General features: G+C 39.8%; 1 protein-coding gene across 5 annotated transcripts; it reads left to right on the top strand.

Moving 5' to 3' along the window:
* The first annotated feature begins 785 nt into the window (after positions 1-785).
* Positions 786-16,803, top strand: ppfibp2a (PPFIA binding protein 2a). Of its 5 annotated transcripts, none has more exons than XM_075462136.1 (21): positions 786-869; positions 2,406-2,537; positions 4,214-4,510; positions 4,798-4,890; positions 8,047-8,158; positions 8,356-8,388; positions 8,959-9,020; positions 9,692-9,770; positions 9,881-10,005; positions 10,122-10,189; positions 10,272-10,332; positions 10,552-10,690; positions 11,557-11,698; positions 12,910-13,035; positions 13,228-13,378; positions 13,607-13,718; positions 14,003-14,091; positions 14,195-14,317; positions 14,673-14,798; positions 15,839-16,027; positions 16,132-16,803. In XM_075462136.1, exons 1-21 carry the CDS (start codon positions 858-860, stop codon positions 16,351-16,353), a joined length of 2,493 nt encoding a protein of 830 aa, XP_075318251.1. In that variant the 5' UTR covers positions 786-857; the 3' UTR covers positions 16,354-16,803. The 5 variants fall into 5 exon arrangements, with proteins under 5 accessions (XP_075318251.1, XP_075318243.1, XP_075318272.1 ...); XM_075462128.1 differs by lacking the exon at positions 786-869 and adding an exon at positions 1,443-1,577; XM_075462150.1 differs by lacking the exon at positions 786-869 and adding an exon at positions 2,232-2,319 and having other exon boundaries at positions 16,132-16,802.
* Positions 16,804-17,250: the final 447 nt, after the last annotated feature.

Here is a 17,250-nt window from a genome sequence, read left to right as displayed (position 1 = left end):
AGTGTATGACACAGCGGAGAGAGGAGGAGGAGGAAGGTGAGAGGACAAAGGTGTATTGCAGTGTTGCGTTGTAAATGTTGCGTAATTGTGTCTTTCTCTTCCACTGCTTGGGTGAAGCAACAGGTATGATGTGGGTTTGGTGTTGTTACAACACCAGAATAGCTTGTTTTGACTGATGTGTTTGTCTGTGTCTTATATGTGTAGGTGTGTTGCGCTCAGGGCTGTCGAACAAGTGCTTTATAGACAGGTTGAGGCGAGCACCATCATGTGCCGTGGCCTATAGGTGTGTTTGTATGTGGGTGCGTGAACGAGAGAAGGAGCAGGTGCCCAGTTTTTTTTTCCTCGGGATTTACAGAAAACATTCCTCTGAAACATCTTTTCCAGCTGGCTAGTTGGACCACCCTTTCTGCATATGACTAACTGTTATGTGACTTTTATAGTTTCTATGCAGATTTACATTTAACTGCATGTGTTCTGCTGACATCACTGGAGTTACTGAAGTGGTGCAAGCACCTACTGAAAGACAAAGGTTCATACATTTTTTTTAAATCAAAGGAAATGTTTGCACTCTTTAGCCTGGCATAGAATTAGATATTTAAATCAAACTGAGCACTGACATTTAAGGGAAAATAGCTGATATTGCTGAATAGGCCATTGTGAATGACTCTGTAATGAAAGAGAATGATCTAACAGTCTCTTGTCCATGTTTAGAAAATATATTCTTCCTTCTAATCTTTCTGCTCACATTCACACAGGTGAGTGTGCTGACAGATCAGGTGGAGGCTCAGGGATTGAAGATCAGTGACCTAGAGAGCTCATTGGTGGAGCATCAGCACAAACTCAACTGCACAGAGGAGATGCTACAGCAGGTACTCACCTTTACTAACCGAGAATCATGTTGTTCAAAACACTGAACTCTCTCAGCACCAAATGTTTAGGACCAAAATTTTTCTTTCATCATATTACAGCACCCCAGATTGTCCATCTATCTTGTGACTTAGGGACACATTTTTCTCATAAGCTGCAGAAGGCAACTCAGGATGGGTCCTGCTTCCTGAAAATTCCTTGCTAAGATTCCAATGAATGTGGCTGCCGATTGCCTTGACAACCAAAATATTTAGGATGCTCAGACTCATTCCACGACGGTTTCACACTTTCACAGTGTATGTCTGGTTTATGGGGGACTGGAGTAGTCGGTCTGGGCAGGTGATGACTGCACAGTTAGCCACGCCCCTAACCTTTAACCGCCACCACTACTCACGTGCAGGCATCTAGAGAAAAAGAGAAAAAAAAGAGGAGAAGACAGGGGGAGGGCACACAAGGAGGGGAGGAACAGCTGCAAAAGGTGGAGAGATGGGAGGGAGAAAGAGTGGGGTGGTGCTCCTGTAAGAGTTAGACGTGCATGTCAGCTTTTAGTTATTTGCTTTTGATTTCCCCTCTACGACAGAAACTTTGTTAAAGGACACTGAAAGGGTGTTTGAAACCTTAACCTTCTGAAACTACAACACACACGAAACCACAATATCCATGAGGGAAATGCATGGTTTTCTGCAGGCAGGGACTGGATGATCAACCAGGTATTCATTCTTATTCTTACATTGTATTTCAAAAGCCTTTCAGTGAAGAGGCTCAAGAGTGTTTCAAACGTCTCTGACAAAATTCTGATGAGCTGTGAACTCGATTTGTTATGTCTACTTCTATATACGCACATATTTTCAAAGGGCAGCCAGGACTGGTTTCTTGGAGACGTGGTCATTATGAGGCTTTGGATCTGAGCTGTAAATCTCTTCCTGGTGACAAAGCTCTAATATTTTCCATGTGCACTCTAGAGGAAGCCCAGATATTTCCCATAGCCAGAGATTTATTCATATGAACAGTTTGGTACTCATTTGTGGACATTTAAGTGATTTAGCACCTGTTTGATATCAACCAAATTAGTAATACATCTGCCTGCATGGTCTGGTTAAACTCTGAAGGCTGAAAGCCTCTCAGGATGGATATCGCAGTGCCGTTTAGCAGTCATCCCTTTCAGCATCGGGTTTGATTAGCAGCCGTTCTCCCACACAGGACAGGAAAATGCACCTGTCAAAGTTATTTTGATGTTCTCGCAATGAATGTTTTGCATGCTTTTTCTCCCCCCCTCCCCTCAGCTATGTACTTTGATGGAGCTGTGAAATAGGCATTATAAATAGTGGTCATGGGTTGTGTATATTTAGCCACCCAAACAGATTCTGAAACCAGTTGGGTTTGTGTGAGGGGGACTGTCATTACAGAGGTGGTAGATTTGCGTTGCCTCACACTTAATGTTGCCTTTGTAGAGTGAGTATTGAGCCTTGTGTATAATTGAAGAGATAATGTATTTGTGTGTCTGTTAGTGTTAGTTCATGCTCTTGCTGTGATGACAGGAGCTCCAGCATAGAACGTCATTGGAGAACCAGAAGCTTAGTCTTACGGGGGAGGTGTCCTGCCTGAAACTGAAGCTGGCAGACATGGAGGGAAAACAGGGCCATGGGGCTGAGAGGCAGCACAAAGCAGAGGTAAGACTCACTGAGGCAAATATCACCATTCCCGCTAGTATATATGGAAGTATGGTAGTGTTGTTCAAATGCAATTATGTAAATATGTGTATCAATCAAAATAGTTGCCTTTTTTACTTAATTTACTTACCTGTCTTTAATTACCTGCACAGTTTTTAATATGAGTATCTCTTCACTTTGACAGTGTTAGCTCAAATGCCTTGCATCCATTTGTCCTTACAGCTTGTTTCACTGAGGACTGTTTGCAAGGATGAATTAGTTTAAATCCTCAGGAACTTCTCTTTCACCCCATTCTCTGGAAATTTGAACAGAACTGTGCCAGGAATGACGAGGGTACACACAAATATCTACTTTACGTTCCGTTGGATCTAACCGTGCAGTCAGCTGCTGATTTTATGTGAGACCATAAACACTTTCTGGATGAATAGAGGGGAACATTCACCCAAACCCTGGCTTTGTTGTTTCTGGGCATTCTACAGGAAAAGAAAAATAAGTGTCCAAGGGGTTTAAATGTTTTGCCATTCTGAAATGGATCATGTATTTGCTTAACACTGATGTGCTAGGCTACCAGACTTCCTGGGCATTTAGTGACCTAGAAATGGAAAGCAGAACTTAGACCAGAAAGGATACTGTAAGGTATGTAGTTACTGTCAAAACACTGCTGGTCAAAGAGTCTTTGTGTCCTCAGGTAAAAGGGTTCAGGTCTAGTAGAACTAGCATGATGGATGACAGATCAAATTTGAGTGTGTGTAGGCTTTGAGCCCAGAATTGTTTTTTCTTGTGGACGTCTAAATGTGGAGTAGGTCAGTCTTAAAAATTGATTCCCCTCCTTCTTCATTAATATTTACAATGTTTTTTTTTAATGCATATTCATTTAAACATGGTTGAATTTGATGGAGTATTGTAGAGAGGTGCGTTTTTCACAAATTCCTAATTCTGATTTTACAAAACCAACTTTCCTATAACAGCTGCTCTGACTTAAGGAGACCAGGGAAAAACATTCTGCTTTTATCACTTTACTGGTCTCCCACATGCTGCTTTTACTACACAAACACGTCCACACATACACACAATTGCAGGCAAACACACTGGCACAACATGTGGAAGGCTCCTCGCTGTGGAGTCAGTAAGCCCAAGTTTAAATTTAGCCATGGAGGGGCTCCATATCATCTGTCATATCCGCTGTACCGGACCCCAAGTGAGACTTCCTCTGTCCACAGTGCGAGCATAACTTGGCTGCTGTTTATGCTCTCTCTGGGGGAAAGTGGGCAGAGAGCACCTCTAAAAGGCAAACTCAGAGGCCATCTTATTGACCCCTGTTTAATAAAAATGAATCAGTCAAAATCACGAATGAATTAAATTACATGGCACAGCTTTAAGTAACTATATTCATGCATTTGTGTTGTAAAAACATTGTGTGTTTACTTAAATCAAGCTAAACCAGGTCAATGTGTGTGCTAATTTGGGACCAGTCAAGAGTCTGTGTTTCTAAAACAGCATCATATATTTTTAATATATTCAGACATGAGGGATTTAAAATAGAGAATTACAAAGTGACAGGAGCAATTGCATTTGAACAGTTACTTCTGCAATGGTGTGCATACGTTCTGCACATTGTTTCTTCCACTCTTTCTAAACATTCTTCTTAATTTTTTCTCCCCCACTGTATCTGCCAGACTGTAGTGAATTTCATTAGTGAGCTGCAGGAGCAGATGTGTCAGTTTCAGAAGGAGATTAATAGCAAGATCCAGGAGAAAAAGGCCTTGGAGATCCCGGCTGACAGCAGGTTTCCAATGGTATGCTCCACTGAGTCCACTGAGGGCCAGGGCTCAAACCTTGGGGTGTCCTGTGAAAGAACCTCAGGGGGGATGCACAAGCTAGAGGAGGCTTCAGACGGGCCTGATGGGAACACACGCAGCCTGAGAGAGGGTAGCTCAGATGCAGAGCAGCGGTGCCACTGCGGAGGAGAAAGTGTAGGCATAGCTTGGCTGCATGGCTTGTAATGTTTTGTACAGCATGGGTTGTCTCACTTAGTGTGTGATCCTTAGCTTAAAATGGAATTGAAGCAATTACCAGATATCTTACACAGTGCCCAATACCACTGTCCGAATACAAGCAAAATGTATGTATTGTTGATCAATGTTTGACACACAAACAGTGCATTTCACATAATTAGATCGTGTTGCTGTGTGAGAGAACACTGTGTATATTTTGTAGAATCAGCTTGATGTCAAACTAACTTTCACTTGCCCTGTTTTAGGTCTTACTTAAGGAACTCCAAATTCTCAAGGACAAAGTGGAGCACCTTGAGGATCAGAAGTTGCAGTTTGAGAAGAAGCTCAAAGCTACAAAGGTAACAGATTTACTTGGGGTGTAGACTGTGCAATACACCATCAGTGCCCAAATTCCACTGCTAGCTGTCCACTCAGTTTTCCTAAATGCTTTCCAATCCGATGTTCCAGCCAGTTAAGTGAGTCATTCTTTTTTGCACATGTTCTCTTTTCAGACACCTATATTTTCTTAGCAAGTCCGAGCTTACTCTTTATTTTAAAATATGATAGAAATAGATTTAATCATAGCTTTGCACTATTTAATGTGCACTTTTAATATATTGACATGATTCCAGGGTATTTACTTCTTCTTAGACTTTATTCTCTTATTCTCTCACCTCAACTGTCCTCTATCATGATAAAATCGCCATCTTTCTCATTATTTCATCATCTTTCTCAGTTTGTCCATGCTGGTATGATTCCATGTACCCCAATTTCGATTTCTAAAGAAACCTCTGCTAATTCACTAGTATATTCAAAACAGGACAATAGCAGTAACAAACTGTTTTAAATGTTGCATGGTCAGTTACAACCTGGTTTCCAAAAAATACGTTGGACACTGTATCAAATGTGCAATGGCAAAAAATTAATTAGAAAAACATTCATTTGATCAAAAATACATGTAAAACATATTAAATGTTGAATTTAAGAAAATGCATTTTGTTATGAGATATATCTGAAGAGAAATTGCGCAACCTAAGGGTGACCCAAGGGTTGAACAACTGGAAGAGGCAGTTCAGGGGTTGTCCTGGCAGCTTACCAGAAAGGTGAGCGAGAGGACTTGGATGCACAGGAAGACTGCCTGGAAGCTGGGCAGACTGGCGATGTCTCTCATAGAATGACCATGAGGGGAGCATGCAGGCAGGGGAAGTGGCAAAACAGGAGCCACTCAGAGGGTCGGCTAGGAGGCCAGCGGGGGCATGGATTTTCAACTGACTTACATGTCAATATGAATTCCTCTGCCCAGTTTGGCAGCTTCTCAGGAATATTTTCCGACCAAAGAACGTAATGTAATGATACAGACTTCAGTATACCAAATTTTAATAGGTATAGGTATAATCAGACCTCTTGAAATAGGCAGGCAAAAACATCAGCAGACCCAGAAACGAGACCGGTGAACCCAGGCACCGGCACTGGCAAGTTTTGGATGCTGGCACGTGAGTTATCATCTTTCTCTGTTATAGTGAATGTAGTGGTTGAAGGAGAGGACTTAAATGCACCACTCTGGATTCAGGCTGGTAAGTCAATAGCAAATATAAGACGAAACGTAATAAACTTACTGATAAGACAAAGAAAAATGTGCTGCAGGGCAGGAATTCTAGAAAGGACGTTAATATTCATAAAGGACAGGAATTCAGAAATGACAAACAGCCTGGAACTAAGCATGTGGTAAGCCAATGATTGGGCTAAGGACTATTGAAAGGCAGGAGATATGTCCTGAGGAAGATAATAATTAACAAAATACATGCGTGTGGCAATCAGGAAATGAAACCTAGGTGTAAAAGAAAGGCGAGAGGGAAACAGGCTCTACAAATTAAACAAGAACAATTAAAGAACACATTCTGTTAAGTTAACGTTACACTGATTTCTTTTCCCCGTAATCTACAGTACACAACGTACATATGTATTATATATTAAAATGGTTGTGAAATGGACAAGACATAAAACTAACCATTGTCATTCTGAAAAATAAAATTTAAACTTCCGAAAATCATTGTCAATGAATACAGTTTGACTCAGACACAGAAATGCTGCCATCTACTCTGGCCCATAACTCATTTCTGATGGACTGAGGCCAGTGGCAGACAGAAAACTATCCTGTGGTCTGACCAATCAAGACCTGAAATTATTCCTGGAAGTAACGCACACTGCATACTCAAAGATAATTACAAGAGTAGCCATCCATCTTATCATCAGCACACATTTTGGTGCACATGGCATAACGTGCAGCTCCATAGAGCACTGAATGATACATACAGGTTCCGGAGTAGAGTGTGCTGCCATCCAGATGACGTCTTTTCAGGGAATGCATCACTTTTTTCGACAAGGCAAAGCCAAACTACATTCTGTTTAAATTACAGCAGCATGGCTACGTATTAAAAAATCTATTAAATGTCCTGTAGTCCGGACCCGTAACCAATTAAAATTTATGGTGCATTGTGAAAAATACAAAGGAGGACCCCAACTATCAAACATCTGAGACACATTAAGCAAGACTGTGAATACTGCAATTGGTCTTATCAGTTCCCCAAACCAGTGTTGTTACAGTAAAAATGATCAACTTTTCAAGAAACATGTTGCAGGCATGAATTTCACAATGAGCATATACAGTATTTACTAGGAAAAAAAGACCGATGCAACATTTGACATGTTGTTTTTCGGCTGTCATTGCTCTCTGTTTTATCACATTTTATGCAGCATCCCCTCTCTTTGGAAAACCAGGTAATAATTTGTTACAACACTGGCTGCGGCATCGTAGCATTAAGAAAAATGTTTGAATGATCCGAAATCACCACAAAGGAGGTCATTCTCAAAAGAAGTCCACACATTTTGTTGTACCACTTGAATACTCTATCATTCAAACCCTATCATTGCAAAATGAATAAAAGCTATATTTTACACAAACAATCTCCTTGTTTTTCTAAGTCAAGAGCTTTGGATATTAGGAGCAGATACCTAATATATGTTTTTAGTTAAGCTAGACGTTAAGTTAAGGAAAATCCCAGTGTACTTCAGAAAAGCTAGCGATAGATGATAATATATCAGATAACGAGATATTCAACGACCCAGTGTTTCAGGCAAAGGCTGTATTTTCCCAGGCTAGTATTTTCGGTTTCTTCTACAAAACATGCAGACACAACAAACTTTAAAACAGATCAGCCTGAACTTAACTTTACTGCCATCTGTTTGTTCCCCATGTAACTTGCTTCAAAACAAACTATAAACTCCAGACAGAGGTGGCCGAACATTTGGTTCTCTAAATTTCAGACAACATTTTCATGCTTTTTTTTGTGGGTGTTTCATATCCAACAAGTGTTGAAAAGATTTATTAGCTTTGGTGTCAAGTGAGGATATAAGCTGGATACTTTACTTTTAAATGCATGTACATGTCTTGTTTTTGTAAATGCATGAAAACAGACCTGTTGGCACTTAGAGTCCTCACTGTTTGTTACATGCAGGCAGAAATCAGCAGCCTTCAGCAGCTTCTGCTCAGTAAGAACGCTGAGATCGAGAGCTTGCAAACTCAGCTGCTGGCCAGACCTGCTCTAACCACCGAGAGCTCAGAGAGAGGTAAGCAAAGCACCATGTACCTTCATGCTCTTTAAAACCAGCCAACAACAGCATCTCTGACATTTACCCACCCTCACAGATGACACAGTTAATTGCTCTTTTTTAGATTCAGTAAGACGAGTGGAATTTTTTTTTAATTTCACTTGGCCCTCACTGAACTGTCTCATCAAGAGTTTCTATGTCTGTCTCTCCCTCAGAGGAGATGTACAGGAAGAGGCTAAACACCAAATGTAAGCCTGTGCAGAACTTAATGAAAATCCTCTTCAACCCATGGGCCATGTCTACATTTAATCTTTCAATTATATCCTTTCCCCAGACATGTCTCTTTTCTTTATTATCCTTGATGTGCTTTTGCTCTGAGCTTTCGGCAGTCATCAACTGGTTTCTAAAATGACTTGATATGCTGTCTCTCTTTGCTTTGCCATTTTTGTTTTCCTTATTGAAGAAATTAATAAGAAAAATTCCAAGGTATTTTCTCAGTATAATCAAGTAGAAATGCTGCCTGTAGGCCTGTAATTGTCACAATGAAAAGAGTGTATGGTCTTGGGCCCAAATATGCAAGAGCTGATATTACAAAATCTCTAAATAATGGTTAGAAAAGCTCAGACTAATCTAAAAAATCTTTGGATTAGATGAGACCACTGCGAGGTTTAAATCTGCAACAACCTAGCATGCATTTGTGCTTCCATTTTTTCTAAGTAACCATAACCATCGCGGCAAGTCTACTCAAAATGCAAATGTGTGTAACATGAGCAACTGCTTATCCAGATCAATAACCAGAGTGGGATTTCCCCTCATAGATCAAGAGCTGCAGAGACTTAGGATTGGAATGAAGTCACTGGTAGCTGCCAATGATGAAAAGGTAAGTACCCAGTCATGTGAAAACCGATCCTTTTCCTCTGTTAAAAACAGCTGTGTGTTATTAGGCAGTATCGATCATCACGTGTGCTGTTTTTACTTTACTACAATATATTGTGGCCGCCTGGCTTGTATATGGACACACTAACATCAGCGCTGTTTAAAGTGGACATTTTTAAATGCTTTCATTTCTTCACTTCTCTGAGGCCCCGCCCTCCAAGCGTTTATAGCACAGAGGGTCTTTTGTATTCTCCCCCACATGGTATCTTGGACTTTAAAGACTTACAGACACGGGGCCTAAATGTGGCACACATACACACCCCAAGGCGAGCCATTTCAGGCAAAGCCACACTTAAGCAGGTCTCGCTCTGCCAAGCCTAATTTTGGGGGGAGCTGCATTAAGACAACCATGGCAAAACCAGGCATGGGCACCACTTCAAAAAACACACACTTCATGCAGCTGGTTACCACAACTAAGATTTCCAGCTAGGCTGGTCTCAATCCCCTCCCTTTCCAACACTTTGATGTAAAGGCCATATGGTGGAAGGGGAACATCTGTGCCGCGTATCATCGGTAACAGAGTGAAGCCAGTTGTATGGATGGATGTTTTTTAACCTTTGATAAATATCTAAACTGTGCTTTGTTGACCTTAAACTCCCTGCTCTGTTTTTGCAGGACCGACGTATTGAAGAACTCACTCTGCTTCTGAATCAGTGCAGACAGTTCAGAGAGGTCACTCACATCTCAAGGCAAAGTAATCAGCTCCTTCGTTCATTTGTCTTTGCTGTTAGCGACAATGTTTAAGCATATCCCCTCAAATATCCTTCCTCAAGAGACACAAAAACCTCCTCTTTGTTCCTGCAGCTCCATCTGCTGTTTGTTCCCTGTCAAATGGTCGGAGTCAATCAAGCAGCAGTGAAGAAGGAGAGCAGGGACTGATGAAGAATACAGACTCTGCTAGTGCAAAATCAGATGATGTGAAGTCTGAAGTGAGTACAAATAAGATCAGCTGATCTTAGTTAAATGTTTGCTTGAAAGTGATTTCAGACATTGTTTCAGTGTATTTAAATAATCTCAACCATTCATATTTTTTCACCAATCATAGGTGTCAACAAACAGTTCTTCCTCCCCACAAGCTTCTCTTCTATCAGTCCAGAAAGACAGTGATTCCAGGTAGTGAAGCAGCCTTTTGTCGGCAAATAAATCCAACATCCAATCCATTTAATTAAATGGATTGTGCTTTTTCTCTTTGCAGAACAGAACCACACACTTTATCAAGTAGCATGAATGACATAACAAATGGACATTCACCAAAGGTATTTTTATACTATTCATACAAGGGATTTAGTATTTAATGTCAATCCATAGATTTCCATCCATACGTTTTCTTCAGTTTGAAAGTTACAACACACTACCTTAGATAAGTGTGAGAATTAAAGTTCACTTGTTTGTGTCAGCACTATAGTACACATTTTCTACATTTTCGGTTGTGCTCTTAATTTCACAAAGTCATTGTCTGTGTGTGGTTTCTTCAGAGTGGCCTGAGTGATAGCAGAAGTCAAACTCTGCCTGTGAATTCCTCTTTGTCGGAACAAAGTGGAAACGGAGATAGTGGCACTGAAATTCAGAGTCAAAAGTCTCCAGATGGGAGTGAAGATGGAGACTCCAGCCAAAGTAAATCCCCACTTAAATTACTATTTTGGATATGATAGGATGGACAGTATACTGTTATACACTGTATGCTGTAGGACCCGTCAGTTGTCTGGTTATTCCCACGAGTGCAGGCAACGTTCATATTTGGAGCTATAACCACTCTCCTTTGAGAAGACGACCACTGCATGTTTGATCACAGATAATTACAGAGGCTCCTGACATAGCAGATAGATCATGGGATAGGCTTTCCACCCCAGCACTCCTTCTTGCCCTGATTGTCCAAATTCATCTCAGCTCCACCCTTCCTCAGTGTGGCTGACTAATTTTAACCGGAGCCCCACCCTGATTTCTCTCTGCTGCAGCCACTCTGACTGTAGACTTTATCAAGAGGATCACACCTTATAAAATGAATCTGAGGTTAATTCTTCATGGAGCATTAACTTGTGAATTATTTGCTGAATTCAATGGTCTGTAACCTGCATCCATTCACTGAATGGAGCACTGTGAAAAGCCAGACTACCATATGTGAGTTGCTTGACTCTTGATGTTCTGTTTGTTTTGCAAAATGAGAAGAAATACATTTTTTTTTTTTAAATAAAGCTCTCTACTCAGTCAACGTCATGATTGAGAGTTGGTCTTTTGCAATCCCTCTGCTATCGGAAACAGTAAAATATTTTAATAGATGTCATCAATCTAAATTGTGTTATTTGGCAGGATTACAGTGGGGCTTTGTCTGCTCAAATTGTTATGAGTGAGCTGCTATTTTCAACTACACAAACACATTTATGAAATATTGCATCATCTAACTGGTCCTCTAAAGTATAATCAAACAATCTGCATCACATTTGTCCTCTGTAATTGACTGTGGGTTTTGCAATCACTTGTAGGAAAATTGGAGAGAGTTGATGACAGCACATCCAGTGATAATTCCCCTGTTCATTGTGGGGCACAAACACAGGCTGGCCAGCGAGCTGTGGGCTCCCCAGAATACATGAAGAATAACAGGAGCTTCAAGAGACTCTGGGGAAAGTGAGTAGGAAAACACCAACTGAGGTTATCAATGAATAAACCGACAAAAACTGCAATAAGTCACAAATAAATGTCACAAAAGTTATGACTCACTTTTTTGTATACTATTTATATATTTCCAAACAACACATTTACTTGTGTGCTGTGTGTACTGTGAGTCTACATAAATTCAGTATGTATAAATCCCCATACCGAAAAAGTCAGGATGCTGTGTAAAATGTAAATGAAAACAGAATGCATTGATTTTTCACATCTCATAAACCAACATCCCAAAATGTTAAAGTTTAGACTTTCTTTTTTGATAAAAAAACATTAGCTCATCTTAAATTCGACGGCAGCAACAAGGCGGAGTCTCTCATAAGTAAAGATGAGCAGAGGTTCGCTTCAAAAGCCTTATTCTATGATAGTATGGGTGTGAATTAATTCCTATAGAACTGGCAACTTACTCATCTGGACAGGCACCATCAATGCTAAAAGGATTATCACAGTTCTAAAAGCAACATATGCGCCCCATCCCGATGGCGTTTTTTTCAGGAAAAGACTTGCATATTTCAGCAAGACAATATTTAACCACATATTGCTTCTATTGCCACTGCATGATTTTGTAGTAAAAGAGTGTAGGTGCTGGACTGGCCTGTGCCAGGCCTTTAACCAACTGAAAACCTTTGATGCAAAATTATATGCAAAACATGTCAAAGCAGACCGGAGGCCCGTCCCAACTTTTTTCTAAATGTGTTGCTGCCATCAAATTTAAGATGAGCTCATGACTTTCATAAAATAGTGAAATGTCTCAGTTTCATCTTTCTTTTCCATCTCATGTTTTTTTTGTTCCATTTTAAATAAAATATTGGTTTATGAGATTTGTAAATCATTGCTTTCTGTTTTGTTATTCATTTTTCGCAATGTGACAAAATTTTGACCATACACCAAAATTTTATATATTAATAAACATAAAGGTAATTATTGTGATGTGTTATTTAGTGAATGTGTAGTTTCAGTGTTTATTATAAGAAAGTCACTTTGTGTTTTGAGAATTTTATCTTAGAAAAATGTATATCTTTCTACTTTAATCTCTATCCTTAACATTTATTCTTATTTGCTGTACAATGATAACAGCTTAATACTTTTAAGTTTCTACTTTGATCATTTTACTTGAGAATCTAAGTAGTTTTCAGCATTTTTATCAACAGGGTTTACTCTCATCTACACAGACTTCGAAGAACCCAGTCCGGAGGCGTTCAAGCCGCAGATCCAGATGCTGGCCAGTTTAGAAGAGGGGGCCTGCGTGCAACAGCAGGACCCAGACTCACCCGAACCCCTGAATCTGACTCTGCATGGTAAAAATTAACGTGCTTCTACCCTGTATTTTCCTACAATGTTCCTGAACTTCTTAATCTTTACCCCCAGCAAATTCACTGCTCTAACTCACTGCTTTCAGAATTATGCTTAGTTGTTTGTATTTGGTTGAATACTCACAATAGATTAATGAATTATTTCTATTTTGTCCATTTTTGCCCTGTTGCTGCCAGTGATATGAATATTCCATTCAGCCAGTGGACCAAGGAACAGGTGTGTGGCTGGCTAGAGGACTATGGACTGGGCCAATATGTCAGTCTCTCCAGACAGTGGGTTGAAAATGGGCAGACGCTTCTGTCTGCCACACCTCAGGATTTTGAGAAGGTGAGAGAATAAAACATTCAAAGAAAAGTAACTTAACGCTGAAATAAAACAGAAAAAATTGTAAACTTTGGACTTATAAACTAATAAACTGATAAACTCAAATGATAATGTTTAAAAATGTGTTAACTTAAGACTTATTTGAATACATTAATAAGTGGTATATGTGCTGGCAAAATAGTAGTTCCAGCCTAAACATTGCTTTATTAGAATTGTTCTGTCTGACCTTAGGAAATGGGCATGAAGCATCCACTGCACAGGAAGAAGCTGCAGCTGGCTCTCAGAGCATTCATCACTAAAGTTATAGAGAAGTCTTCAGAACTGGACTACATCTGGGTCACCCGTAAGACCTTATTTGCGTGGAATATTTTTCAAACTGTATGATCTCATCTGGGTCACATCTGTAAATAAAAGACAAAGCTTCTCGTGACATAAACCAAACTAAGAAACAGTGTGTGCTTTGTAAAAAAAAAGTTTAAAAAAAAAGATAGAAAATGTCAAAATAAAATCCAAATACAACCAGCTTCCAAAGCATGAAAACAAAACTTGATTGAACAGTTACAGAGAACATGTGCTGATGCTTAGTTTAGTGTGGCATGCATTCATGTCTGATTTTCTCTGTTGCAGGCTGGTTGGATGATATCGGTTTGCCTCAGTATAAAGACCAATTCCATGAAGCTCGAGTTGATGGTCGAATGATACAATATCTCACTGTGGTAACACTTAATTCCTCACATGCATAAGTTCCAGGCAAAGCAAACCATTGTTGCACCATTACATATTTTTTCACATTAACTGTTCTTTTTCCTGCTCTTTCAGAATGATCTCTTGACTCTAAAGGTCACTAGTCAGCTTCATCATCTCAGTATTAAATGTGCCATTCATGTCCTTCATGCCAATAAATTTAATCCAAACTGTCTTCGACGGAGGCCAGGCGAGGAGGTAAGCTATAATTCAGGGGGTTAAAACAAAAATTTGGTTTGTATTAACATTCACAGACCAGAATATGTAACATATCAAAGACATTTAAACACATTTGAATGGCAAATGCAGTGGCATGATCCACTGCTTCACGATTGTGGAACTGGTGCTGTAATATAATGTATCCACAAGAGGGCGGCAGAGAAATGTTACATTTAAACACGTCGCTTTTCCTCTTATTGGCTGCTGTCATCTTCCCTTGAGGGTTTAATTTTTTTTTTTCATTTAGTTTTCTGCTGTAGTCAGAGATCAGACAGGTGCAAGTGTGAATAAATGAGGTATGAGCCAAATTAACTCTTTCTGATTATATCTCCAGAAACAACCCTCACCATCAGAGGTGGTGCAGTGGTCAAACCACCGAGTAATGGAGTGGCTAAGAGCAGTGGATCTTGCTGAATATGCTCCTAATTTACGGGGCAGCGGCGTTCATGGTGGCTTGATCGTAAGTATTGCAAATACTGAGCCTCTGTGCAACATTTTTAGGTCATAACATGCTCGCACTGATTGAGAAGTATGCACATGGTTGGATGGATAAAACATTAACCATGTCAGCTGTTGTGGAGCAAAAAATTTGACTGAGCAACAATTTTGAATGCCCTCTCATCTGCAGAGGAGCTGCAAAGATCCACTTGCCAACAAGTGGGTCTTTGTGGCTCTGCTAGCAAAGAAAGTAGTCGAATAAATTACATGCAGTGAGAAAGCCAACATTCTCCTGTAAAATTGAATATATACATATTATATATATATATATATATATATATAATGTAAAACAATTTATGTAAAGTAATGAAAACTGTTAAAGGAAAATAATACAGAATGTTGTGGAAGAATAAGAGGACATAGAATGGAAAGGAAATCCCATCCTTGTGCACCACTATAGCCCTATGGCTCTATAATCATTATGACTTTTTCTTACTTTAAGTATATACTAATCATTATCATATCATTATCAATGTATTTATTTGCTTGTTTGTTCTTTTGATCAGTTTGGTCAAAACTTTATCAATTCCCTTTGGGACAGTTAAGTATAGTTTAATTCAATTCAATTAAATTCAAATTCAATTTAAATTCATGTTCTATTGAGTAAGATTTTGGTGGCTGTATTTGCAGGCGTGAAAAGCATCATTCTTAACTATTATTGTCATTAGTGTTGAAGCGCACATACATTGGGATACATGTATGTACATTGTATTTACATGTATTTGTATTTTAAGTATATTTAAATGAACAATTCATTAAAAAAAACATCACATGTCACTGTCCTCACCCTCCCATGTGAAACACCATGTTAAAAAACAAGTACAGAAGGGACAAACTAACACACTGGTTACACACTGGGCCTTTCCATCTTTTTCATGACTGCAATTTGGAGTTTGTGTCACTATATACTGCACACTGAACCTTTTTGGACAGTATTTGAGTAAATGTACTCAGTTACTTCCCAGCTGCCCAAATCCAATCTGTCAATATCACCTTCCATAGATCCTGGAGCCTCGCTTCAGCTCAGAGACCTTGGCCCTGCTCTTAAATATTCCTCCACAGAAGACTTTGCTCCGTCGTCATCTCGCCACAGCCTTTGCCACCCTGGTCGGGCTTCAAGCCACACAAGAGAAACGAGAGTATGGCAATGCCACAGGCCACATGCCCCTCACTACCACAGCTAAAGTAAAAGTAAGAGCACAGTTTTAATCAATCATTGTAAGTGTTTCTTCGGCTGTTGCAGCAGTGTAACATTGAAATGATTCATTAATGTGTTGGCCTTTTTGTGTTTTCAGCCAAAGAAGCTGGGCTTCACCCAATTCAGTCACCTTAGAAAGAGGAAACCTGATGAATCTGCTGACTATATCTGCCCAATTGACAGTGGAGGTCTAGCAGTGAATGGAGTTTCACGCTTTTCCACTGTAGCACATCGAGGCCTCAGCCCCACTTTGGACAGACAGTTGGACAAGTGGGAACCAGTGGGGGTAAAAGCTCAAATGAATGGGCCCAAGCAATAATGAATTAATAAGAAACTCCAACCTCTCAGGCTCTCAATGAGAGACTTTATAAATCAGTAGAAAATTCAATGCTGATGTCCAATCGAGGTGCTTCCATGCGGTGACTTGTTGGATGATCTGCAAAGGCGCTTGTAGACGCTTTGTACCTGTAGCAGGTGATTTTACTTTTATGAAGTTTTATGAAGGCTGCTCTCTGCATTCCCTATACAGTTGGATTCCAAAGCTTTCACTTTTGCTTTAAAACATTGCATTTTATTGACCATTTTGTACCTAAACTTCTGCAGATTTTTCTTATTGTATATCTGAATTGTCTGTACAGCATAATAATTGACATCAGTTACCTTTAAAGATGGAAGTTTCTCTTTCTTTTTTCTGTATGATGATTTTTGGAAGTACACTTAATATTCTGCACCTTCAAATAAAGCTTGTACGGAGCCCCTTGAGTCTTAAGGTGAAATATATTGGGGTGTCGAGAAAGCATGCACCCGTTTTAAAAAGCGCGCTCTCATTTAACCAAACCGTGCTCTCCTTAAAATATAGCAAGCGCACGTTTACCTAAATCGTGCGCTCGAATTACTAATGTCGTGTACTCGCTGTAATACAGTCGTACTCACGTTATATCCCTCGTGAGCACAATTTACTGAAACGTGTCTTCACTTTGCAAAGTGCGCGCTCATTTAACCAAAACGTGCTCTCGTTGAAATACAACGTGCGCACGTTTACCTAAATCGTGCGCTCGATTTAGTAGTTTCTTGCTCTCGTTGTAGTAACAAAGTTATATACCTCGTGACCACAATTTACTAAAGCGTGGTCATGATTCACAAAACGTGTTAACGTTATTTAAGAAACGTATAGCCTAATTTAAATTGGCACAAGTAAGCAAAGCATGGCCACGAT

Source organism: Odontesthes bonariensis, chromosome 1, assembly GCF_027942865.1.
Source record: "Odontesthes bonariensis isolate fOdoBon6 chromosome 1, fOdoBon6.hap1, whole genome shotgun sequence".
NCBI classification, from domain to species: Eukaryota; Metazoa; Chordata; class Actinopteri; order Atheriniformes; family Atherinopsidae; genus Odontesthes; species Odontesthes bonariensis.
The sequence above is the reverse complement of the archived record's forward strand: the minus strand, read 5'-3'. Positions and strand labels throughout refer to the sequence as shown.

What these genes read in the sequence shown, in the direction of transcription:
- ppfibp2a (XM_075462136.1), top strand. An exon ending in AGAAGCTCAAAGCTACAAAG is followed by an intron (nt 4,891 to 8,046) that starts GTAACAGATTTA and finishes TGTTACATGCAG; the next exon opens with GCAGAAATCAGCAGCCTTCA. An exon ending in GGACTACATCTGGGTCACCC is followed by an intron (nt 13,719 to 14,002) that starts GTAAGACCTTAT and finishes TCTCTGTTGCAG; the next exon opens with GCTGGTTGGATGATATCGGT.